This window comes from Pholcus phalangioides, unplaced genomic scaffold (genome assembly GCF_987345545.1).
Source record: "Pholcus phalangioides strain wild (caught in Gottingen) unplaced genomic scaffold, Ppha-v1.0 ptg000008l_1, whole genome shotgun sequence".
Taxonomy (NCBI): domain Eukaryota; kingdom Metazoa; phylum Arthropoda; class Arachnida; order Araneae; family Pholcidae; genus Pholcus; species Pholcus phalangioides.
Window position 1 is genome coordinate 45842372 of NW_028301601.1, and position 27460 is coordinate 45869831.

The window sequence follows — 27460 nt, forward strand, 5'->3', positions numbered from 1 at the left end:
ATGAATTATTTCAATAATTGTTTTAACAGCTGGAGCCATTTAACCCTCTGGCTGTGAATTTGTTTTTAATGAAAGCTGCAAACATGGAGTTTAGCTCATTTCTTTAACATTATGACCTCTAGTGCAGCGTTTCCCAACCTATGGTCCACGTTCATGGCATGAGTTACCAAGTCTGCCTCCAGAAATGGTAATTAAATTATCCAACCGTTGCAATTGACATTGTAATATCCATATGCCACTGTGTTGAGTGGCATATGGATAATGTAATCATCTTTAAAAGTAGCCAAAGATGCGGGCGAATTCCACCGGGACCCTCGTCGTGTGAATAGCTCCATATAACCTAATGTACAAAACGTGTATGTGCGGATGCGGAGCCCGCACTTATGTTTTGACGCATGCGGACACCATCCGGACCCGCACGAACACTTGGAAGTTGCGGGCGCATTCCGCATCGTCTGAAAGGCTCCGTATGTTACCAATAGTTAAAATTTCTTCCGAATCCGCTCCGCGTGAAAGGGCCCTTATCCGTATTATAACTAATATTGAAAATCACTAAACCTTCTAGAAATTGCCACCTGTTTTCAAGAACATTTCTTTTCCGATCTCATGCAATGATAAGGTCCCCCCAAAACCTATAATAAAAAAAGGAAGATGAGTATCTCATCTCTAGAGAGATATACAGTATATATCCCTTCTGTTACGCGATCTTCTGTCGCGTATTTCTATACAACTCCGAAAAAATGGGGAAGAAAACTGTCTCTCTACCTTTGTTATTTAACTTTGAACAAAGCCGCCCAGTGGCAGTTGATTGCCAGGACGGAAGGGGGGGGGGAGAAAATATGTAATCCGGCGAAGCTGAACTGTTCGCAGTCTGCACAGAGCTAGCTGTTCTCGTGATTGCCCAAAGTGAGAATATTTTAAGAAAACGAGATATCTCGGCAAGGCCGTAGCGAGAGAGGGGACTTGGGGTCTTTCCATTTATCATAAATACCCTTTTTTTTAAAATTTCTTTTTGCCTGCCTATTTCTACAATTTTAGTGCCTAAACTTTCGGTCTTTATGAGCAATAATTAGTAATTTCGCTGGCAACGTTTTTGGCGAGGATCGTTGACGTCCCATATTTTTCATAGAATTAACTCTTTAAGCGGCACAGCAAAAATCACTGAATCCCCTTCAAAAAATCTTATATTTTTTATAAGACTTTCTCCCAATTTTTAGCAAGCTAGCTAGCTAAGGTGTATAGGGAAAAGTATTCTATTAAGAAAAATTCTCTTTTCAAAATACTCGGACTTGTCAATGCAAAATAACAGGCTTTTAAATAGGCGAGATGTCTCATCAATGCGCCGCTTAAAGGGTTAAATGTTGGACACTGTTATAACGTCTTTTGCAAAATTCTGAATGTTAATATCAAGGACGATCCAGAGAGAAGACACTGAAATGTTTTATTAAATTTTCATCCCTGAACTATCGAGTGGCTATGAGATATTGTCAGCTGGCAATCGTTTCAGAATATCCGCGAGCACAGTAACTTGACCGAGCACCTTTTACTTGCGGAGCTTGAACCAGGCATGCTCCAAGAGGGAGTTGAGTGGCGGGCGTCTCACGACGTTCGGTTCCAAGCATCGCCTCATGAAGTCGACGCCCCTCGGGCCCAACGTTTTGGGGTTCATGGTGATCCTCCACGTCTTTCCGAGTTGCTGCCTCAGCAACATGGTCATACTGCCGTCGTCGAAAGGCGTGCTGTTGTTCACCATGACGTAGAGGCAAACACCGAGGCTCCACACGTCGGCTCGGAAAGGATTGTAAGGCTGCTGTTTCAGGACTTCCGGAGCCACGTAAGCCGCGCTGCCGCACCATGTCCGGCTCAAGATCCTATTGTGTTTGGAGGCGTCCTTGCAGTAGCGGGCGAATCCGAAGTCAGTCAGCTTCAGGTTCAGGCATTTGTCCAGGAGCAGGTTCTCGCATTTCACGTCCCTGTGGGCGATACCGAGTCGGTGGCAGTAACTCAGGGCATCGACTAGTTGGTGCATCCATGATTTTGCCACGTTCTCTGGAGCCGGACCGTTAGCTTTCAGGTAATCGACCATATCGCCGCGTTCAGCCAGTTCCATGAAGACGAATAGCCGGCCGTACTTGTCGACTTTGACGGTGAAGATCTGGAGGGAAAGAAATATATGTCATGAATATATAATCACTCGAAGATTACCCACTGTATTGGTATTACATCGATTTCACACGAGAGAAAAAAATCATTGCAATGATAGAATTCCCTCGTAAAATTCTTATTCAGACACTTTCAGTTTTTCTAACTGTGCAGACCACACTGAAATTTGTCAAAAAGCTATACTACTAACAACTTTCATTTATGGGAAGCGTAGTCAAATTGGCAGAGCCGCTCTGAGAAGTGTGCGGCAGTCGCACCAGGTCTCGCGATTTGTGAGCCCCCCCCGCACTCACCGTAAATTACTGGAGGCTTTCGCCAATTCTTGAATTATTTCTTGCAATAGTTCTGAATTTTTATCAATTGCAGAATTATTAGTTTCACTGACTTATAATTTTAATGAATTATGGAATATTTCTTACATGAATTCTGAGTTTGTTTTCATCAATTCTGGAATTCTCCCCCCCCCCCCGTTAATTCTGAATTTTCATCAATTCTGGAATTATTTATTTCAATAATTCTGACTTTTCATTAGTGCTGGAATTATTTCTTCGGATTATTTTTAATTCATCCCGATTCAGAAACTCGTTAGCTTCGGGGATTATTTGTTTTCATTGATTTAAAATTACCATCAGTGCAGAATTTTCACCAATTTTTGTGATAATTTACATTTAATTGAGCGTTTGAATTTTTTTCGTACAGATATTTCTCAGCATCCCCGTATATTCCGAAATAATGGATGCCGATTCCCCCCACACACACAAAATATATATAATCTGTGTAAAGGGGTGGTCCTAAACATTTTTTTGATGCCCCGAAATTGTTGAGATGCACCGGGAACCCCACTATTATTTTCTCACCAGGGCCCCGCGTATGGTAAGGGTGGCCTTGCAAATTGGTATGTCATAAAAATCATCGAATAAACTTTCATTTCTTAGACAGATGCATGATTGCAAGATGAATGTAGCAAAGCCACTAGAGCCCGACTATGACACGAGGGGGGGGGGGGGGAGGGGGCCTTAGGCAAAGCAGGCATTAGAAATCCTCCACAACCAGGGTTGAAGATGATAGGTCAGTCAGCGTATAGATTGCATTTAAATTTGGGACCAGACGAAATGCCTTCACTATTATATGAATAAAGTGGGCTCTGCTTTAAGGGCTGTTTTAGCTGTTTTTTGTTAGATAGTAGTAAATGCCTCAAAGTAGATGCCCTTAAAACCCTAGGTTGACTTATCTGCCATATAAGAACAAAGTTGTGAAGTCAGTATTATCTCTATAGTCCAGTGGTTCTCAACCGGTGCTCCGTGTGCACTTCCCAGGGGATCCGCGGCCACTCGAGGATAATAAAATAAATCAATAAATTTGATAAACAAACAAAAAAAGAGGCCTAAAGGGTACCGCCATATATATAATACACTAAAAAGGTATCCTTGAGTTAAACAGGGCTCCGCCATAGAAATTATACACTGAAAAGGGCTCCGCGAGTCAGAAAAGGTTGAGAACCGCTGCTATAGCCAATAACTGTTCGCTTTCCTGCTCTTTTTTCCACCGAGTAGATCTCACTTGGAGCGGCAAACAAGTTTTTTTTTTGTTCAGCGATGGAGGACGATGAGTTCACCCTCCTTTATAGGCGCCTTACCTCAAAGATCGAATATGAAAAGTCTTTCTAGGTAGGAGGAAATAGGTGGTAGTTCCTCTGGTGGGCTTAAGTAACCCATTCTGGTTGTAAGAACGATTAAATCTAGGGCCACACCCATGTCTAGCGTGGTTCAATAGTCATTCGCGAATATTTGCTTCTAATGTTTGCTCCTTCCTGCTGCAATGAAGCACCAACAGCATAGGTAAGCTGCACACTGGCCTAGCCTGGCCCAGTGATCGTTGGCGAATATAGATAGGATAGTGACTCGGATAGTGTTATAATATATCCTTGGATAGTGTTCGTTTCCAGAACACTATCCAAGGATACTCTTCATTGAGACTGTCAGCGTTCTTCAACCAATGTGCGGCCTGACGGATTGGAGATCGAGAAAGTAGGCGGCTCCTTTGACTTGGGTAGGGGCTGGAAGGGTCTGATTGTGTTCTTCGACCAGCCGTCCACTATCTTCCAGCCCCCAACATTTAACGATCATTACTAATATGCTGGAGCGACCACACTACTCGCCCATGACCAACCTTGGAGCTCATTGGGCTAGGCTGGACACGAGTGTGGCCTCGGCTTCACGGCACCAAACAAACTTTTCCGGTTCACGAAAACGGTTGACCATCAATTATATCTCCTCCTACGAGCAGGTTGTCAGACTACGTGTCGTGGGTCCCAATATAATTAGCCCCCCCCCCCCCCCCGTATGCATGAAATGACCGACTTTATGTAAAGAAGAGACTATTACCACCGTTAACCGTACATACCTTTATGATGTTGCTGTGGTGGATTTTGCTGGCTATTTCCAACTCCCTGGGCAAGAACTTCTTCTTGAACTCGGCTGGAGCCTTGTAGGGATCTATTATCTTGACGGCTGCTTTGATGACCGGCTTCTCTCCGCCCAGAACCAACTGAGCCTCCCTGACTTTTGCGAACGATCCCAAGCCGATCTCTTTACCGATTCTGAACTTGAAGTTAGCGGATGACGGTTCAAACATTTCTGCGGGAATCGATTCTTTTATTTTCTCCTCCTTTTTTTTGTTTGTTGTTCGTAATAACCAGCACTGTTATTATTTCACATGTCAAAAAAAAGTAAAACGAAATGAAGCCGGTGTGTCGCTAAAACAGGTTCTACTGACTGCGTAAAAAATTTTGAAAAATAAAATCCAAAAAAATTGTGAAATATTAACTATTGAACCTTTGAATTATTGAATGATACATCTACCACAGTGAAAAGACATTGTTGAGAGTGGTTATTATTGGTTGGAAGACTTGAGAACCGGTTGTTTCAGCACTTTGTTGGATAACGATCGTGTAATTCAGGGGTGCACAATCTAAGGTCCGTTGGTGGTGAGGGGTATCGATACGATCCACGAAAGGCGTTCTGATAGAAAAGTATCAGTACACGAAACACAATAAATACCAAGGTTGACCATATTTCTTTCACAAAAATACGGTATATCACCAAAAAGAGGTTGTCAAGCGAAGTAAAGTTTCGAATTACAGCCGAAAAATTTGTCGAAGGCAAGTAAAGTTTCCTGAAAAATTTGTCAAAGGCAAATAGAGCTACCATTTAATGCTGAAAAATTTGTTAAAGGCGAGCAGAGTTGCCATTCACGGCCGAAAAATTTGTCAAAGGCAAGTAAAATTACCATTTACAGCCGAAAAAAATTAATAAAATGGTGTGCCACGTATTAAAGGATGGTAAGTGAAGTTGCCATTTATAGCCAAAAAATTGTCAAGGGCCAATTGTCAATTGTAGTGAAAAATATTGTCAAAGTCAAGTGAGGTTGCCATATAGGCCTACACCCGAAAAAAATGTTAAAAGCAAGTAAAATTACCATTTACAGCCAAAAAATTGTCAAGGGGTAGCGAAGACAAAAAAATTGTCATAGGCAAGTAAAGTTGCGAATTACCGCTAAAATTGTCGGAAAATCGCCAGTCGCGGAAAATGATACATACTGAAAGTATGAAAACGTATATGTTGGACAAATGTGTGAGATGAATATATATTTACATGACTATGCAATTAATTACGATAATTAGAGTCATTATTATAATATAATTTGTAAGTCATGAAATTAATCTTTATTCTTGTGATTTCAAAAATTGAACTAAGATTCATTGAAAATGAGGACGTCAGGACACCGTCAGTGGCAATCATGGTAGCCTTGTCACTCGTCGTGCAACATTACCCTAAAATATATCCATTTGAATTGACACTAAATCCCCCCCCCCCACACACACATTTTGCAAAATGTGTTGCCATCTACCGGGGAAAATACGAAATCAAGTATTCTGCACTGGAAAAGTATTACACTGCATTCTTTATTTTTTCAAAAAAATCTTTTGTTAGATGAACTCTTAAAATTTCCCACAAATGCCAAAAAATTTCCCACGTGGACATATTTTAGCCAATTTTCTCTCCACGAATATGTGGAATTTCCCACGAGTTACCATCGCTAATCAGGAGTAATTAGAGTCGAAAGTATGTGCATATCTAGTGTTGCCATCTAAGGCAAGGCTGGACAAATCTTAGGACGCCAGGTTACCATGGCGACTAAAAAAAATTTGTCTTAGCTCCTAAAATTTTCTTTGTGTAGTTTATAAATTGCAGGCTGTGTGAGAGCAACACAAAATGTTTAGAATTTATAGCAGCATATCTGCCAACATGAAAGAGGGTCACTGATGCCCTGAAAAAGTCAAAAGAAACATTATTTCGGATTTTTCTTCTGGTAAAAATATTTTTGGCGTCTAAAAAAATCTTTCTGGCTCCTAGATTTTTTTGCAATTTGACCAGCCCTATTCTAAGCCGCATCTACTTGTGTGTTTGACTGAAGGGTTTCACCACTGACTTTTTCATGTTGATTTGACCAGGGCCGTAATGGTGTACTTTCTCGTGGCCCCGGGATAGACTTTTCCTTGGGGCCTCCTCTTGAAAGGCTTATTATTAGGCAACACAAATGTAAACTTTAGTGGGGCCCCCATTTGGCTCGACGGCCCAGGGCATTTCCCCGATGGCTTCAGCCAAGTTACGGCCCTGGATTTGACATTGCCGCCGGCAACATTATATTATTTTGTATGTCTTTAGGTTTTGCTAACGAATGAAAGTCACCATACGAAAGATTTGGTGCGATGAACATAGAAAAGTATTTCAAGCATGGTCCCCACATTCTGCAGTCATGCCCCTTAGGCTGGAAGGCCCTCCTATGAAGTCAATTTATAGTATAAAAAAAACAAAAAAAATGATAAGAATCGTTCTGGACCCCAGGCCCAGAGCCCTGCTTTTGGGAGCCATGACTTCAAGTACCTGTACAGTATTTCATCAGCTCCATTTGCTATAAATACTCAAATCCTTATTTTGAGAAAAGGAAAGCCACTTTTCACAATATCTTCATGTAAATGCTCTTCAATACTCTTTTGATAGAATTTAACATGATGTTTACACATGAAATGAAAGTTCTTATAATGAAGTGAGATTCACTTCAACCTAACCCTCTTCCAATCTAAATGAGATTCACTCTAAATACCTAGTCTCGTTTCAAAATTCAGGAAGCTTTTTTTTTTTGGCAACTTTGGCCATTTTACGAATTTCATTATGATTGACATCTTTGGAATAATTCCAATTCGATATCTCTGATCTTCGACGTGCAATAGCAGCCGTCTAAACAATGCTCACCGTTTCCAAAAATTGTTGAATGCTTAGTCCTGTGACCCTTAATAAGGGGTCCATGGATCTCTAGTGATCCTTAGAGAGGTTTTAGGGGTTCCATGAGCTTGCAGTGTTAGAATTAAAAAAAAATAAAGTCACTTGTCCTACGGACCAGTGAATATAAGAACCCATTGGCGTACACAAGGGGGGGGGGGAGTTCGGGGTTCTTATCCCCCTCAAGCCGAGATTATAGTGTTATTTTGCAGGAAAAAACATAATCCCCCCCTTGAGAAAATTGTGCGTACGCCTATGTGAGAATTTGTTGGTCCGCAGACATCATGACTGGTCCGATAAACCCCAACTGTTGATTTTGTGTTGTGGCTTTTATCGAAAAACAAGTGTAGAGAGGCATTCCTTTATATAAACTACATTTTCAGAAAACATTTTTCAAAAGATATTCTCTTCTAGGAAAATATATACTAAATGGTTTGCTAAGATTCAAACGGTAACGTTAATTGAGAAATAATAAAAACAAAATATCTTCATTAAAAAATGCTTTATTTAATGTCTTTATTTTTATTTTTTAGCATATTCAGCGAAAAATAAGACATTTTCAGCTGCCAAGACAGGCAAGAAAAGGACTCTGGAATGTGCTGTCTATGCACCCTCAGGAATAAGGGGCGAAAGGAATTACCCACACTTTTGTCAGAAAGAAAAGATAAAAGAAATCATTAGATGGATCTTAAAGGATTGAGAATCAGCTGATGCTCACAACTTAGTGGTATTTCAGTACAAAGCTATTTTTCATGCAAAAATTCAATAAAATTTAAGTTTAATTTATGAGAGTATAAGACATTAGGACGGTATGCAAATGCCGGAAACATATTGATTCATCAAACGGATACAAAAGGATTGAGGCACCAGATCAGTGTTTCCCAAAGTGGGCAATATCTCCCCCGTTGGGCGATGGAATGGTCCAAGGGGGCGATAGAACCTACTGATTTAACATAGGATCCTATGGGTTTACTTGAGTTGGGGGGCGATGCGGGGAAAAAATTTCTGATGAAGGGGGCGATGGAACAAAAAGTTTGGGAAACTATGCACCAGATGGTACATATACTGTATGTATACATGCAGCATATCAAAATCAGTTTCGTTCATAAATTTTTGAACTTCGGCAGACTCCGTTTTCTTAATATTTTTTACAGAAAATGAACAATTATATCATTCGACATTTAAATGGCCGAGACAACATAAAACGACTGAGGATCGGCGATTCTCTCGTGAAGATTCTTCTTTCTGTGATAATTAAATGTATCACGGTGTGTGTGTGTGTGTGTGGGGGGGGGGGATTTTTAGCTACTGGTCCCGCGGAGCGCTACAATTTTTTTTCTCGGTAGTCCGATCGTTTAATCTGTGGTCTCGGACCACCAATAGTTTCGAAAGCTGGCTTGGATGAGAAAACAATTTACTTATTGTTTTACTTATTGTTTATATATGCTGAGTATTGTTATGTAAAGGAGTCCGTGGCCTTGGTTTTATTGGCACAAAGGGTCCACGGAACACAAAACGCGGTGAACCTGTGGCTTAGTCCGAAACGTATAGTCTTTACACTTCGTCAGTCCTTCAATGCAAACTGCTTCGACGTAGTCGCCGCATCGGTGGCTTCCAAGATTCACCAACTGGCAATCCTTCGTTATTGATTGATGGAGGAACCATCGGTGGTAGACTAGACATTTCTGGGATTTGGCTTTGGTGGTGGTTATGAAACGATGAGAACCCGGTGTCGCCAGCGAACTCTTGGTTACCGTCACCGCCATATATTACCACGGTTTTCTGGTTCCTGCGATTCCGACGATGACCCGGGAAGAATCTTAACCTCTGTTTCCTGTGCCCGAACAGTATTTTGGCCGGGTATGGTGAAGACTGTTGGTATTCCATGTCCGAGTGTCCGCTCAAGCCATGACCAAACTGGCCGTCACCGACGGTCGAAATGCTGTTGCTGCTACCATCGAAAGGATTTGCAGCGTCTACTACTTTAATTCCCTGATTGTAGAGATTCGACAAGTCTGAGAGGCCATAGAATTTCTTTGAGCCTTTGTTCTGACCGAATCCTTGGTATCCGTATCCGTAGGTAGATGATCCGTAGGATCCTCCGCTTAAGAGACCTCCGAGTCCAGAGGAATACTTGTTGTGGTTGTTCGATCCAGAACCAGACAGGACAACAGTTTTCACCCCATCACTATGGCCTCCACCGCTTATTCTGGAAAGATAAGGGAAAGCTATGCGTGAAAAATGCATTCTTCGTGTTCAATAAGGAATCATGTCGCAGAGAAAAATAGTAAATCTTACGGTATGCGGATGACTTCGTTCTGGTGAATAGGTATAGGTATCGGAATCGGTATCGGTATTAAGGTAAGTTTCTTTCCTCCCAGAGCTTTGGCTATGGCATACGCTTTGAGGATTTTCTTGAGATGCCAGTAATGAAACATATCGGCTTGCACGACATAATCGCAGCTCGCTATGAAGAGTAGCACGATCGTCACCAGATGGAATATTCTTGAAGATATGCTCGCACATGGATTTTTCATCTTTGCAGCCACTTGCAGATGAGTCTGTCCTCTCCTGAAGAAGAAAAAAAAAAATTGTCAATGAAATAAATTAAAATATCAACTGGGGATGCTGCTGGGGGGCTTCAAGGCGCAAATGCGAGCCGATCTCCCCGTTAAAAAGTCTCGCCACAGAGAGCAACAGGCCTACAACGTTACAAATATTCAATCATTACACTTCACTCACAATTCGAAGTATAGATGGCAGCACTGAAATATCAAACGCAACACTAGCTACACACTCAGACTGTTAGGTGCACTCACTTTGTCCCAGCCTCTGCCACGAGGCTGGGCTGGAAGAGATCTCGACAACGGGATAAGTCCGGTGGCAGAGCCCCTGGCGTTCATTCATTGCTGAGGGGAACACATGTACTCCCCCTTTTAACAGAATATACAGTATTAGAAAACACAGAGTGGGCCTATCGTATTTCACAAAAATGAATACAAAATTAACTGGTTGTCGGATAAGAAAATAGCTTGCAGCAGAATGTTGTCATGGTTAAGAATAAGAATTTTATTTTAGAGAATTAAAAAAAAAATTGGGTAGGCGCTGTAGTCGAGTCTAGGTCGTAAGTTTGTAACGTGAAAACGTTAATCAGTAAAGAATTAACGACTTCGAGTTTTTGGAATCCTCACAAATCCCCAATCTATCCTCTAAAATAATTTTTAATGTTTCAAAAACAATTTATCATTCAAAACATCCCGTTTTTTTGAGAAAAATAAATCAATTTCGCAATTTTTAGACCATAATTTTTTTTAATAATCTTTCTTAGACCAGTATTACACTATAAAAATTTGATAAAAATCATTTTATAAAACTTGAAAAATATAACCAATAAGCACATCTGTTACATTCGAGCGAACTTAACTGATCCGCCTATTGGTTTCATTTATCAAGTTTTATAAACGAACTTTTATCAAACTTTTATAGTGTAATGCCGGCTTTTATTTCATGCCTCATGTTTGCAATACTATTGTGATGATGAACACGATGAAGTTATTAAGTTATTCAAGGGCGTAGCGGGAGGGGAACATGGGGTGTCTGGTCCCCCCCCCCCCCGAAATGTGAGAAAATGACCGAAAAAAGATGGCCAAATCTATTGTTCTATCACTTTGGCCCCCCGAACGAAATTTCTGATTACGGGTCTCACGTTCAACTTTACCGCACACCAACTAACCAGTGGAGTTGGGTGGGAAACGAAGGCACGTGCCATATATCGGTGGACGCTCCAGGCTCGGAATGTAAAGAACTTGTTTTAACTTGTTTTGGATGTTCTTGCCCGGTTTCGAAGCCGTGGACCTTGACGGTAACCTTTATAGGGGAAGACGAGCATTTTACCACTGCGCCACTCGGGTGCTACACATAATTTCTGTTACTGGTATGCATATGATTTTGAATAATCTTTAGAAGCATAACTTATACAAAATTTTCATAAAATTTTTCAAAATAATGAAAAACATCTTGAACAAAATTTTCTTTAGGCAATTCAAAGAGTTCCAGAATTCAAAGGAATTGGAGGAATTGAATTCTTCATAGTGGAAGACGAACATTTTATCACTGCACAGTGACGTGGGGCAAAATTTTTGTAAATCGAAACTTAGATAGTGAGGATTCTAATACAAGAGCTTCTCCAAACTGTGATAGCAATGCATCGATATCTTCAATGATGATACCTGGCATTGGAAACAATGATCTACACAAGATAATATCTGAACAAAATGAACATAAATCGACAGGATATGATGGCATAACATTAAAAATGATCAAAATCATAGCCAAATATGACATAATGACTTGTTACTATATCTAATAAATACTTCACTAATCGAAGGAATTTTCTATCCCGAGCCCAAAGTGTACCCAATTTTTAAAAAAAAGGTAATAAAAACCTTTTAGCAAATTATAGACATATTTCAGCACTCTTGGTTTTTTCAAAAAATAGTTGATAAAAGTATGAAAACAAAATTGATTAATTACTTGAAGCGTATAAACTTTCGCTGAGAATCAATACGATTTTCAAACAGGAAAAAGCACTGAAATGGCAATCTCAAAAGTGAATGAATACCTAAACCAGAGCTTCAACAACAATAATTATTCAATATAAGTTTTTATTGACTTAAAAAGAGCTTTTGATAATGTAGATCCCACTCTGTTATTACATAAGCTGGAGAGAGCTGGAACCCGTGTTGAACTATTGCGGTGGTTCGAGATGTATTGTTATGGACGAATACAGGCAGTCCATGTAGAAAATGAAAAAGTGATTATCTTGACTTAAAACAGGAATACCTCAGGGAACAGTACTCGACACCACTCTTTTTCTGATATATATAAATGAATTACGTCTTTTAAAATTGCATGGTAGAATAGTGTTTTTTTCGCGGATGACACTGTATTATATGTTGAAGGTAAAAATATTTCTCATTTGATAACTAAAGTTTAAGATGACCTTAGACAGATTAACACATGGGTAGCAAAAAATAAATTACTTCCAAACGTAGGAAAAACAAAATTCATATGTCTAAAAATTAGAGATATAAAACCAGAAACTCTCCAATATCACTAAGATTGCACGTTTGTAATACCCCTCCCGAATCTGTTCTTGTAGTCACATAGAAAGAGTAAGAGAATATAACTACTTAGGCATACTTATACAAGACGATGCAAAATGCAATAGCCATTCTAACGATGTCTGTAATATGATAAGAAAACAAATTGCAGCTTTACATAGATTAAGAAATATTTTAAGTCCGGAACTCCTTAAAAAAGTTTTCTATGCTTGTATCCAATCAAGAGTAAGTAATATACGCTATTACAGTGTTGAGAGGTGCCTACTACGATAACAAGAACTTAATTAACGTCTATAATCGCATAAAACGTAAGGTTTATGCGAATACTTATCCAGATAACTTACAATAACTTATCCAGATCTACTAAAATCAGAAATTTTAATACTTGATCTAAGGCAAATTTATGTGCATAAAATGATTATTTTCATGACTAAAAAAACCATAATTTATTTCTCTCTCTCAAAACTAACAACGATAGAACCTCAAATATATACGACTTGTATTCAACTCCAAAAACAAATAAATACTTTAATACAATTGAAAGCCGACGTAGTTGAACCCAAAATTGCAAAAGAACCACGGCTATACGCGTTTCGGAACTATATGAAGTTCCTTCATCAGTAGCAGAAACAAAGAAGAAAAACTCCTTATAGCGGGAGTTACTCGCTGACCTATTTTCGTGACGCTTTCGGGATGCTCAAAAATCGTACCACAAGTTGTGACGTCACTATTGTGTTATCCGATAAGTCACTAATGTGTTATCCGATAAGTCACTAATGTGTTATCCGATAAGTCGCTAATGTGTTATCCGATAAGTCACTAATGTGTTATCCGATAAGTCACTATTGTGTTAACCCACAAGTCACTATTGTGTTATTGGACGAGTCACTATTCTGTCCATATGATGTCATACTGCGATCAAATTCTTGTCACTGGAAACATCAAGCTTTCGTATTTTCAACGAGATATTGAACATCGTCGCAAGTGCTGCCGGAAGAAATTCGTATTCAAAGTCTGACCTATTTTTGTTACGCCCAAAAATCATCTTGATTTATAAAACGAATCTACATGAAAGAAAGAAGAAGAAAAACAGCTCAAAATTTCGAAGACAGTGGTTAAGCCAGCCTGGTGTTTCAAAGAGCCCTACGTGCAACACACACAACTGTCTTGGCATTTTACCGTTTACGCCACTGGTTATTTGAGTGGAAACTTTAACATTAGAAAATACTTAATTAAAGAAAAAAATATAGATTGGACAACTTTCCCCATTTTTCAAAATGCCGACCCTTATGAGAAATGACCTCTTAATAAAGGTGAACTGATACACAAATAGAGGGAAGTTTTTAAACCAGATAAATTGGTCTTACAGAAAGGTGACTCTCTATAGCTGCTTTACTGTTTATATTATTTTGATGGTCAGAAAGTGACTTGTTTACTTGCTTATTCGACCGGAATATGAAGCTTTTCTTGCAAAAATGTGGAGATGCAATCTATTTTGTTTGTTTTCGCCCTCATTTTGTTCAATTTGCTCTCGTGATGGTTTCCATTACACTTGATGCGCAAGGGCGCCAAACACGCACAATATATATATATAAAAGACGATGTACGAATAACGTTTTTTTTCTGTTCCTTTGGAAACAAAGTTATCATTAGTTTCGCTAGGATAAGTAACCCGAATACTGTGCCAGACATCATCCAAAGTTATCTCCAAGTTTTGATCACATAATTGCTGCAAGATTTAGCAATTTCAAACTTATAAAAAAAAGTAAAGTTGCCAGAAAAAAACCCCCCATAAAAATCGACATTTCAAAGAATTCGCGCGACAATGCACTTTTGTCTCGGTTTTATTACGGTAAATTATCATGCAAGATGGCGTCTATTGCTATTTCGGAATCAGTTTTTTTGATAATAAATATTTTTAAGCAAAAAAAGAAAATAAACAAACAAATATGAATACGTGAACAAATGATTGATTTTTCTTGAATATATTCTCTTTCGCTTTAATTTTTTTTTCGTGAAATACAGGTAGAAAAACTAGAAACAATTTACAGAAATACTCATTAAATAGGTATTTTTTAACATATTAATCATTAATCATGATATAAAACTTTTCTTTTAATCTCGTTATTTTACAAGTATTTCTTTTGATGACAAATTCCAGTTTTTTAGCCATTTTTTTTTCAAATTAATATATTATATGTATTAAAAAATTATATATATATATATATATTTTTTTTTTGGAAATTAAAGATATACCGCTAATTTTTTTAAAAATTTCTTTTTCTTTGGTCATTGCCAAAAATTTCTATGTTTGATATTTTTTTTAGATTTATATTTTTTGATTCTTATGAAATAGAAATTGCAGTTTTGTTCAACTGCAGAAAATTTGTTTTAATCAAAAATGATAGATTTAAAATTTTTTTTTGAATAATGAAAAATCAAAATTTTTTGGTTATTCTTATAGAATGGTCGTGTTTCTGATTATATTCAGAAAAAAATTGTGGGTTTGGTTATTTAAAAATAAATAGTTTCATTATTATTCTTTAGTTAAATAATTTTCAAATATTATGGTTTAGACAAATAAGTTCTGATTATTACTTTTTCGATGAGTAACTTCTAATTACTATTTTTTAGGAAAAAGATTTCTGAATATTTTTTATTCCGATGAATAATTACTGATTACTATATTACTTTTTAAAAAAAAGTAATTTCTGATTTTTTTGTTTTAAAAAAATGTAGTTTACATTACGGTTTTTCTGAATTGAATTGCAATTATTTTTCATAAAATAAAAATTAGCATTTTCAAGATTTTTATGAAAAGCTTAAATTTTTATTTAAAATAATTGAAATCATTGTTTTATTCGTATTTTTTTTCGTTATTTTATGTAAAATGTCCATAATAACATGAATAATATGAATATGCATTATAGTCCCAATAACATGAATATTTTTATATGTATTATATGTATATTATTTTTGTATGTATAAAATTATTTATAACATTACAATATCTTTAAAAAGTTTTGCTCATTTATCAATATTTACTATTTAAAAACATACGTACGGGAAAAAAAGCAGTTAATAAAAAAATATATTATTTTATTTTAAATAAATACTTTTAATGATCCATAATATAACCATAAAAAATGGTTTATAAAAATGCTTAAATTTTAATTAATTAAGGATTTTTATATGCAGTTTGAACGAAAGTTTTAATTATTCTTCATCATTATTTGATTTGAAAACAATTTCGATTTATTTTATAAAAATGTTGACTAATTTCACAAAAATTCTGAACTCAATTTCGTTTTCATGATTTCGCATTTTTTTTTTTTAAGTCAAGAACTGTTTACGGCTTTACGGGATACTTCCAGTGATTTGCATTAATATTCGTTTATTTATATTTTTATTCAATGCATTAATGCAATAATATATAATAATTTTATTCAATGCATTAATGCAATAATATATAATAATTTTATTAATAATACATACTAATTTTAATAATTTTATTCATTTATCATTATATAATAATTTTATTCAATGCATTAATGCAATAATATATAATAATTTTATTAATAATACATACTAATTTTAATAATTTTATTCATTTATCATTATATAATAATTTTATTCAATGCATTAATGCAATAATATATAATAATTTCATTAATAATACATAATAATTTTATTAATAATACATAATAATTTTATTAATAATACATAATAATTTTATTAATAATACATAATAATTTTATTAATAATACATACTAATTTTATTAATGCAATATAATATTAATTTCTTAATATTCGTAACTCTTACATGGTATATTCTTCGTGATGAAAAATGTTTTAATGAATACGGCCAGTCATTTAAAAATTGCCGCCAAAAGATAAATGAGAGACTGATTTTCCATATTATTCCTTTGATTTTATCATTTGCACATTCAGATATTCAGCTATTGTTCATGTTCGTGGAATCTATCTTCCAAAGTATTTATAAAAAATTTTCAGCATAATTTTTTGTGAGGATATCAAGCAACTGTAACCGTTAGGGTGACATTGACTCTCTTCTAGGTTATCTATCATTAAGAACAATCGAAATGGGGAATCCATATGTACATACGCGTTATTTAAAGAAAGTTTCCGGTCTAGAAAGTTCCGAAAAAAAAAAAATAATAATCAGTGAATTTTCATCTCTTTTATGATTTTACGAATCACTAAACTTATTAACGTTTGAGGCTAAATGTTTGGAAACGAAATTTAGAAGAGGAATTAAAATTTTCTCTCTCATTTGAGAACTAAACAATTCTCTGGCGTCTGAAATTAAATAGTTATAATATTCTTCTACGAGACAACTAGTTTTTTTTTGCCAGTGTACAGCTTATTTTTGAGTACTGAATTTCCGAAATGAATTCGGTTCAAATGGGGACTATACAAATTTTACAATAATAGCATAATTCATTAGGGCAGTGGTTCTCAACCGGTGCTCCGCGGGCGCTTGAGGAAAATGAAAAAAAAAAATTGGTAAATTCAATAAATAAATTGAAAATAAATATGGCTCCGCCATAGAAATTATATGCTGAAAAGGTCTTCGTGAGTCAAAAAGGATCGAGACTTGCTGCAATAGAGGAATTTATTTCGAAATTTTTTAAAATAACAAGAAAATCAATTTTCAGAAAATCACAACATTCTACATAACTGAACTTTTTCATAATTAATTCTCCCCCTTATTTTTAAAGTTGTTTATTTCAATTTTACCAAAAAAATACCAAAATGTTTAGTTTTTGAAAAAAAATTATTTAATAGATAATTTTTCATTTTCTGTAGAAAGAACTATATTTCAATTTAGCCAAAAAAAAACCAATTTAGTATAAAATTTGATTATTTTCTAAAATTTTTCTCGCATTTTAAAAAAAAAATTCCACAAAGAAAAACTAATTTCTGTGTGTGTGTAACCCACGAATAAAAATCATATGCATTTGATTAAATGTTTCTGCCTTATTTTCCTTTGCACAGAAATGTAGGATTTTTTTACGAAATCAATTTTTCTAAAATATTTTTCCTCAAAAAATTGTCAACGAAATTGAAGTGAAACGAATTTTAAGGTGATATTTTCCAAGAAAATAATTTCATTCCCATAGTTATTTTTATTTTCTTATTGTTTTTATCCGAAGAAAATTAATGTTTTATACAATTTTCCACAATATTATTTTTTTTTGTGAAATTAATTACTAAATATAATTTTCTCATTTTTCTACAAAATTTAAAAAGAAAAAAAATCATACCTTTCTATTTTCTACGATCTATAACGAAATAAAGTTTTTTCAATACCATCAAATCTAATTCCCCCATGAATTCAATGATAAATTTTTGACTTGATATTGACACATCATTAAATATGTTGAAGAAAAATCATTGCCTTAAACATTTTTAACCTCTTTTTCTGGCACCAACCTGTACTACATCGACATACGTCCGCAGATACTTGCTCTATATCTTATATTTTTTAAATAATTCTTAATTTCTGTAAAATCCACTTGTCTTTTTATTAATATTAAATAGGATCGTGCCCGGATTTAAGAAGAGGAGAATGACTTCTTTGTAATGTCCTTCCTTTGTTATCAATATCCCTGTGGGAATATTGTACTTGGTGCCTCGCATCACTGATCCAAATAGGGATATTGAAAATGACGCTGTAACGGAATTAGAGTTGTGTTGTGGTTTTGAGGGTAATCCGACATAACCGGTTGTCTGTCAGAAACCGATGAATCGACTGCGATTCTTTGAGAGTAGATTCATTTTACCATTCATTTCACTCCAGGAAGTGTATTTGTGAGTCGCTGATGTAACGCTTTCGATTCAAATGATTGGACACGCCGTGCGATCCTCACCATACTATGTTGCATAATTTTAAAATCTAAATTGTAATTGGGTCGATTTTCTCCATTGTAGAATACGCTCCGGTGAATTTTCAAGTTCAACAATGCTGCTATTGTTGGGATTTATTATTACTTGGCTGCGATTATGTTTTTCAGTGCACACGAATTAGTAGTGAGGGGAAGATATATCGTCGTCGATATAACAAAAGGAGTTGCTGGTGCCCGAAAATTGACTAATCATTCTTCTGCGCGGTTCTGTATAAGAACATTTTCTTAATAATGCTAAATTGAATGCCTAAAGCCCCCAAAACGATATTCATCTACCCATGGCAGTACATTGGCTGCAGACGCTCTCCGGCGTGGCGTAGATCCGTCGCCGCACGTATGTTAAACGAGTAGTGCAGTTCCTGAGGATTCGATTACACTGGCGGGGGGGGGGGGGCACGAGTGTAAATACTTTGAAATCAAATTAATGTAATATTAAAGAGAAATGTATATACAGACATTCCTAAAACCGGAGTTTTTCAATTTCTTCATTCAACAGTCACCTGAGTGGCGCAGTGGCAAGATGCTCGTCTTCCGCTATGAAGGCTATTGTCGACGTCCACGGGTTCGAATCCGGACATGGAACGTCAGAAACAAGTTCTTTATCTACCGATCCTGAGGCAACCACCGATAGATGGCACCTTAATTTCCAATCCAACTCCATTGGTTGGAAATTGCCGTGTGGTGATATGTCACAGGAGTTGCTGTGCGTGAAGTAGTAGTAGATTTATTTAACAACAGATCCCCTTGGGACTTGGCTGCATTCTCAAGCCCGTGACGAATACCATGAACTTCATGTGATCCAAAGGCCTTCAATCTACATATAGAATTTTGAACAGAACGTTTTTGACTGACTTGAATGTCAAACCTTAAGGGGAAGATTGCGCTGTACGAGGCACAGGAAAATTGCATTTGTTTAGTATCTAAACGTATCATTGGTTAAGCCAGTGTTTCTCAAAGTGTACGCATGGGATGGCAGCCTACTAATGTCAGATACACCGGGGTGAGTCCTTATTAATGTATGCCTATTTTATATCAAAAAAAGTGTCTCTGTTGGTCTATTCTGGGACGCCGCAGATATATGTCCACTAGAACAAGGGAAATTTAAAAGTTTGACAACCAATGGACAGACTTCGTTTTGGAAGAAAAATTGTTTCCGAACATAAAATTAACGGTGACTAGAATAGTGTTGCCGAAAGGCAAAATTTGTGATAGCTTACGGCAAGTTTTCTGAGAAAATTTTGAGAAACAGTAAGAATTTTCGAAAGACGAAGCCCCACAGCAACTGCATATTTTTGAGCAAATGAAAAACTTGTGCCGGCTCGCAGCACAGTTGAAAAGTTGCAAAACATGTCCCCTTCAACTTAAGCTTTTTGCCATGCTCCTTAGTGCCGGGATTACGAGAATTTGTTATTCGACCGGCAGAAGTTTATAGCTGCCATTGTTTTACTGTATATCGGCAGCTTTCTTCTCGATTCTGTTCAGCTTCATGCCATCTCTCGGCTCTCCAATAAGAGTCAAAGTTCGTCATCCATCTCATTCCTTCTCTCCCTTACCATTTATCTACTTGGTTGACGAGAAAGCAAATCTTCAGCAGGAAGTTTCAAAAGACGAAGCCCCACGGTAACCGAATGTTGTCGCGCAAATTCTATGAGCACTTTATGACTCACGGTACACCAAGCTCTATTTCATGCCATGATTTGTCTCAGCTCTCCCCAATAGCAGTCTGAAAGATCGTCACAATTCATTCTAATTCCTTGTCTCACTACTTCACCAAACCTGGCCATACCGCTATATGACAATTTACTGCTATTAATGAGATGGGTTGCAAATGACGGCACTGGCTATCGGTGGCCTCAAGCTCGTTAGGAAAAATATGTTTTCTATATTCTCCCTCGGGTTTGAACCTGGGATCCCGACAGCAACAATCATGTCCTGATCGATTTACGCTTTTCGTCATGTTCATCTCTGCCGGGTTTTCACGAGAAGCTAGTATTCTATCGACAGAAGCTGCACCTGCCGTAGTTTTACTGTCGCTACATCGACAGCCGGCTGCATTCTCACAGAACCATTTCATGCAATGAACTCTCTCGGCTCCCCGATAATAGTCTAAAAGTTCGCGTCACCATCCATTCAAATTCCTTGTCTACCATATACCCCATTACCATACCCCCTACTTTGCTACTGCGAGCCTAATTTCTAAGCAAAAGTTTCGTTAGACGGAGCGCCACGGTAACCAGATATTGTTACGGAAACATGCGGCGCCAGATTGCAGTACATCTCAAGTTCCACTGAATTTACGGTTTCGCCATATTGTTTAGTGTCGGGATTGCAGTTACGCATTCGATAGGGCTCTCGGCTCTATTCATGCAATGAGCTAACGGCTCCCTAAAGAACACAAATCTTCAGTAGCAAGTTTCGAAACACGAAACCCCACGGTAACCGAACTTCGTTACGCAAAAGGGCGAAATTTGTGTCATCTCAGTATATCCCAAGAATCAACGCGATTTACGCTATTCTGCGCCGCGCTTGCACGACAGTCTAGTATTCGATCGGCAGAAGTTGCATCTGCCATTGTTTTACCGTTTCACTGTCGGCAGAGCTTTATTTCATGCCATGAACTCCGTCGGCTCCCCAATAAGTGTCAGTATCACCGTCAAGTTTCGGAAGACGAAGCCCCACGGTAACCAAATATTTTTGCGGAAACACAGGCCCGGCATGCAGCATATCCCCAGTTTTGCTCAATTTACGCTTATTATCGTGTTCCTCTGTGCCGGGTTTGCCCAACAATCTAGCATTCGATCGGCAGAATTTGTATCTGCTGTTGATGTACCGTCTCTACATCCTCAGCCTTCTCGCTGTTCTATTTTATGCCATGAACTCTCTCGGCTCCCCAATAATTGTCTGAAAGTTCACGTCACCATCCATTTTAATTCCTTGTCTCACCGTCGCCATATCCCTACTGAGAACCTAATTTCTAAGCAAAAGTTTCGGAAGACGAACCCCACGGTAACCAAATATTGTTACGGAAACATGCGGTGACGGCGTGCAGTAAATCCCAAATTCCACTGAATTTACGCTTTTCGCCATGTTTAGTGCCAGGGTTGCACGCATTCGATAGAGCTCCCAGCTCTACTCATGCAATAAGCTCACGTCTCCCTAATAGCAGTAACATATCACGTCATCATCCATTGCAATTCCTTCGCTCCTCACCATTTCCCTACTTGGTTGACGAGAACAATATTCAGCAGATTTCGAAACACAGCCCCACAGTAACCACTCTTTGTCACGCAAAAAAACGAGACTTGTGCCATCTCGCAGTATATCCAAAGTTTTGGTCGATTTACTCCATGATCCTCTGTGCTGGGCTTGCACAACGATATAGTATTCGATCGGCAGAAGTTGTACCTGCGGTTGATATACCGTCTCTACATCCTCAGTCTTCTCGCAGTTATATTTCATGCCATGAACTCTCTCGGCTCCCCAATAATTGTCTGAAAGTTCACGTCACCATCCATTTTAATTCCTTGTCTCACCGTCGCCATATCCCTACTGAGAACCTAATTTCTAAGCAAAAGTTTCGGAAGACGAACCCCACGGTAACCAAATATTGTTACGGAAACATGCGGTGACGGCGTGCAGTAAATCCCAAATTCCACTGAATTTACGCTTTTCGCCATGTTTAGTGCCAGGGTTGCACGCATTCGATAGAGCTCCCAGCTCTACTCATGCAATAAGCTCACGTCTCCCTAATAGCAGTAACATATCACGTCATCATCCATTGCAATTCCTTCGCTCCTCACCATTTCCCTACTTGGTTGACGAGAACAATATTCAGCAGATTTCGAAACACAGCCCCACAGTAACCACTCTTTGTCACGCAAAAAAACGAGACTTGTGCCATCTCGCAGTATATCCAAAGTTTTGGTCGATTTACTCCATGATCCTCTGTGCTGGGCTTGCACAATGATATAGTATTCGATCGGCAGAAGTTGTACCTGCGGTTGATATACCGTCTCTACATCCTCAGTCTTCTCGCAGTTATATTTCATGCCATGAACTCTCTCGGCTCCCCAATAATTGTCTGAAAGTTCACGTCACCATCCATTTTAATTCCTTGTCTCACCGTCGCCATATCCCTACTGAGAACCTAATTTCTAAGCAAAAGTTTCGGAAGACGAACCCCACGGTAACCAAATATTGTTACGGAAACATGCGGTGACGGCGTGCAGTAAATCCCAAATTCCACTGAATTTACGCTTTTCGCCATGTTTAGTGCCAGGGTTGCACGCATTCGATAGAGCTCCCAGCTCTACTCATGCAATAAGCTCACGTCTCCCTAATAGCAGTAACATATCACGTCATCATCCATTGCAATTCCTTCGCTCCTCACCATTTCCCTACTTGGTTGACGAGAACAATATTCAGCATATTTCGAAACACAGCCCCACAGTAACCACTCTTTGTCACGCAAAAAAACGAGACTTGTGCCATCTCGCAGTATATCCAAAGTTTTGGTCGATTTACTCCATGATCCTCTGTGCTGGGCTTGCACAATGATATAGTATTCGATCGGCAGAAGTTGTACCTGCGGTTGATATACCGTCTCTACATCCTCAGTCTTCTCGCAGTTATATTTCATGCCATGAACTCTCTCGGCTCCCCAATAATTGTCTGAAAGTTCACGTCACCATCCATTTTAATTCCTTGTCTCACCGTCGCCATATCCCTACTGAGAACCTAATTTCTAAGCAAAAGTTTCGGAAGACGAACCCCACGGTAACCAAATATTGTTACGGAAACATGCGGTGACGGCGTGCAGTAAATCCCAAATTCCACTGAATTTACGCTTTTCGCCATGTTTAGTGCCAGGGTTGCACGCATTCGATAGAGCTCCCAGCTCTACTCATGCAATAAGCTCACGGCTCCCTAATAGCAGTAACATATCACGTCATCATCCATTGCAATTCCTTCGCTCCTCACCATTTCCCTACTTGGTTGACGAGAACAATATTCAGCAGATTTCGAAACAAAGCCCCACAGTAACCACTCTTTGTCACGCAAAAAAGCGAGACGTGTGCCATCTCGCAGTATATCCAAAGTTTTGGTCGATTTACTCCATGATCCTCTGTGCTGGGCTTGCACAACGATATAGTATTCGATCGGCAGAAGTTGTACCTGCGGTTGATATACCGTCTCTACATCCTCAGTCTTCTCGCAGTTATATTTCATGCCATGAACTCTCTCGGCTCCCCAATAACTGTATGAAAGTTCCCGTCACCATCCATTTTAATTCTTGTCTTAGTCGCCATCGCCCTATTTGGTTAACGGTAACTCAAATCGTCAGAAGCAACTTTCGGAAGATGAAGCCCCACGGTAACCAAATATTGTTACGCAAAAAAGCGAAATCTGTGCCATCTCGCAGCATATCCAAAGTTTTGATCTATTCGTGCTTCTCGCCATGTTCCTCTGTGCCGGGGTTGCACGAGAATCTAGTATTCGATCGACAGAAATCGCATCTGCCGTTGTTTTACTGTTTCGACATCAGGTTGCATTCTCGGACCTATTTCCTGCAATGAACTCTCTTGGTTCCCCAGTAAGAGCCTAGAAGTTCATGTCACCATCCATTCCAATTCCTTGTCTCACCGTCACCTAACCCATACTTGGTAGGCCAGAACTCAAATCTTCATCAGCAAATCTCGGAAAACGAAGCCCCATGGTAACCAAATATTGTTACGGAAACGCGCGAGCTTGCCCTGCCTCGGCTCGCAGCATATCCAGAGTTCTGCTCAATTTAAGCTTTTTGTCATGTTCCTCTTGCACAACAATCTAGTATTCGATCCGCAGAAGTTGCATCTGCAGTTGATTTACCGTCTCTACATCCTCAGCCTTCTCGCAGCTCTATTTCATGCCGTGGACTCTCTCGGCTTCCAAAGAGTCAAAGTTCGGCACTATCAATTCTAATTTCTTGTATCACCGTCACCCTACTTGGTTGACGGTAACTCAAATCATCAGCAAGTTTTAGAAGACGAAGCCCCATGCTAACCAAATATTGTTACGCAAAAACGGTGCTGGCTCGCAGCACATCCAAATTTTTAGTTGATTTACACCAAGTGCATCTGTGCCGGGCTTTCACGAGAAGCTAGTATTCAATCGACAGAAGCTGCATCTGCCTTAGTTTTACTGTCTTTCCATCGGCAGCAGGCTACATTCAGACAGCTATTTCATGCACTCTTGGCGCCCCCAATAAGAGCCTAAAAGTTGACGTCACCATCCATTCTAATTCCTTGTCTCACCGTCCCCCTACTTTGCCACTGAGAAGCTAATTTCTAAGCAAGTTTCGGAAGACGGAGCGCCACAGTAACCAAATATTGTTATGGAAACAACCGGGGCTTGTGCCGCTCACCGCATATCCCCCAAGTCGCGCTCAATTTACGCCGTGCTTCTTAGCGCCAGGATTGCACAATTCGACAGGCAGTTTATAACTGCTGTTGTTTTACCATCTCTACCGTTCCGATCTTTATTTCATGCAATGAACTCTCTCGGCGCCCCAGTAAGTGTCTAAAAGTTCACGTTACCATCTATTCTAATTCCTTGCCTCTCCATCACCATTCCCCTACTTGGCTACTACTCAATTTCTAAGTACACGTTTAGGAAGACGAAGCCCCACAGCAACCAAATATATTGCACGGAAGCATCCGGCGCTTGCGCCGGCTTGCAGTACATCCCGACTTTCACTCAATTTACGCTTTTCGCCATGTTGTTTAGTGCCGCGATTGCACCGACAATTAAGTACTCGACCGGAAGAAGTTTATAGCTGCTTTTTTACCGTCTCTACATCGGTAGTTTTCCCCAGCTCTATTTCGTACAATGACTCTCTGGGCTCCCCAATACCAGTCTAAAAGTGAACGTCATCATCCATTTTAATTCTTTGTCTGCCCTTTACTCTTTCCCTACAAGGTTGACGAGAACGCAAATCTTTAGTAGCAAGTTTCGAAAGACGAATTCTCACGGCCAGGACCGTCTTAAGAGCATCATAGGCCCCCGGCCAAGAGATTTTTCCAAGGCCCTACCTAGTAAAATCTAGAAAATTTTAGCCAGATCTCATTTTTGTCAGGCTCCTTCTTTTGAGGCTCCCGGGCAGTTTTCGGGTGAGCCCATGCGTTAAGACGGCACTGCTCACGGCAACCGAATATTGTTACGCAAATATGCGGAGCTTGCGGCATCTCGCTTACAGAGTTGTGCTCGGCTCACACACGTATTCGTCCGTCAGATGTTAATGTGAATTTCGGAACATATCAAGAAATAAAAAGTGCCCGCTTGAATCAATGTACTGTACATATTTGTGGAATTCTGGAATTTCTCTTTCATCACTTGGATCTTGTAGTTTTTAGAAAATCTGTTATTTTAGGCTTGTCACTGATTTGAAAACTACTTACGATCATACTGTTGCTTTGTTTTCCTAGAAACTCTTCCCAAATAGTAATTGGGGGTCAGGAATTGATGTTTTCCGGATAGGAAAACTGTTTTTTACAGTGCAGAAAGCTTTTGGTCGTCTTCTAAAATTCCTATCAGCAAGGAAATAGTTTTCTTCAACTCCACTTACACTTCCACACCATGCGAAAAAAAACTTGATTAAAATGTTGATTCAATTATTTTTAAGTATGGCTATTTACAATGCATGACGCATAATTTTTGAGACATCTAATCGGTTTTGTCAAACAGATCAAGTTGATTTGCAATTTTTTAATAAATATTTTACTTTAATTTTAATCGGATCGGTCGACTCAATTAGCTCAACTAAAATTTTTAACTGTGATGAACAATTGATCGATTAACCGACCCGATTAATCGATTAATCGGACTATATAACTTACTGCACTAGAAAAACTTATGAATGTATTTATGTTCGAATAATTTTAGTTTCAAAATGATTTCATTATAAAAGTGAAATACCAAAAAGTCAGTGTTCCAAAAATATAATACCATTGACATCTCTCTCTCGACGGTTCCCAAATATTATTTAGTCGAGGACCTCGCGGAAACCTTTGTGTCTGCCATGGGCCCTCCATTTATAGCAGCGGAAACTACAGCCATGTATCAGCGGGAATGTTCTCGAGCAATGGAGAACATTCTATATAGTGTTAGATAGATGCGATATGATAGCAATGCCATTTACCTTATCGTAAAAGGTCGATAATTTTGATGGGACGCATCTATTGTTATCGGACTGAAAAAGAACTAAAACAATGTTTCATACACCTATCGAGAGCACTTACGTGCACCCCTGGTTGAGATTAAAAGCGATTCTTCACTTACCGCAACTCCGGTCTATCTCCACTCTGAGGAAAGTTTATTATTTTCACCCTTCTCCACAATGGCACAAGTTGATAATTTTTTGGTACTGACAACTTCAAAACGCTCGCGAAAAAAAAAGTAAAAAATCCTTGGATGTAACTGCTATTTGTAAAAAGAAAGAAACATTGATACAAAAAAGGTACTATTCTACATACCTCTACGAGGAGTCAGCAAACTTTCCAACAGAATTTTTCCGGAAGTACAAAAATCAAACAGTGGCAGAAGAAACCCGAAAACACTCATTTAGTTCCATGGTACCGATATACAAAAAGTATAAAATTCAAAAAGATAGAGCGTGTCATATCATGACGGATAATACCACCATATGGCTTCTGTGGACAAATCGTGAGAAAATTTCAAGGGTATCGGACGCTAGCAGCGCCAAACCCGTCACGCATTGCTTGGCTTTCCCGAATTCTTAAAAGACGATGGCGATTAAAGAATGTGGTGGTGCTGAGTTTTTTTTGATCATCTTTTCTCGGAAAACGAGGCCATCGGATGAAGTCGAAAACGCCATTTCCATGCTTGATATCCGTTTTCTTCTTTT

General features: G+C 38.4%; 2 protein-coding genes across 2 annotated transcripts; both read right to left on the reverse strand.

The window, feature by feature from the left end:
- Positions 1 to 1424: 1424 nt before the first annotated feature.
- On the reverse strand, positions 1425 to 4966 carry LOC149084389 (testis-specific serine/threonine-protein kinase 3-like). Its single transcript, XM_089234786.1, has 2 exons — positions 4567 to 4966; positions 1425 to 2155 (listed from the first exon to the last, which is right to left on the reverse strand). Exons 1-2 carry the CDS (start codon positions 4795 to 4797, stop codon positions 1544 to 1546), a joined length of 843 nt encoding a protein of 280 aa, XP_089090912.1. The 5' UTR covers positions 4798 to 4966; the 3' UTR covers positions 1425 to 1543.
- A 3028-nt stretch (positions 4967 to 7994) lies between these two features.
- On the reverse strand, positions 7995 to 27334 carry LOC149084390 (uncharacterized). The gene is made up of 3 exons (XM_089234785.1): positions 27069 to 27334; positions 9804 to 10076; positions 7995 to 9714 (listed from the first exon to the last, which is right to left on the reverse strand). Exons 2-3 carry the CDS (start codon positions 10040 to 10042, stop codon positions 9078 to 9080), a joined length of 876 nt encoding a protein of 291 aa, XP_089090911.1. The 5' UTR covers positions 10043 to 10076; positions 27069 to 27334; the 3' UTR covers positions 7995 to 9077.
- Between the last annotated feature and the right edge of the window lie 126 nt (positions 27335 to 27460).

What these genes read in the sequence shown, in the direction of transcription:
- LOC149084390 (XM_089234785.1), bottom strand. Translation starts at nt 10,042, where the DNA reads ATGAAAAATCCATGTGCGAGCATATCTTCAAGAATATTCCATCTGGTG. An exon ending in AACGAAGTCATCCGCATACC is followed by an intron (nt 9,715 to 9,803) that starts GTAAGATTTACT and finishes TTATCTTTCCAG; the next exon opens with AATAAGCGGTGGAGGCCATA.
- LOC149084389 (XM_089234786.1), bottom strand. Translation starts at nt 4,797, where the DNA reads ATGTTTGAACCGTCATCCGCTAACTTCAAGTTCAGAATCGGTAAAGAG. An exon ending in ACCACAGCAACATCATAAAG is followed by an intron (nt 2,156 to 4,566) that starts GTATGTACGGTT and finishes CTTTCCCTCCAG; the next exon opens with ATCTTCACCGTCAAAGTCGA.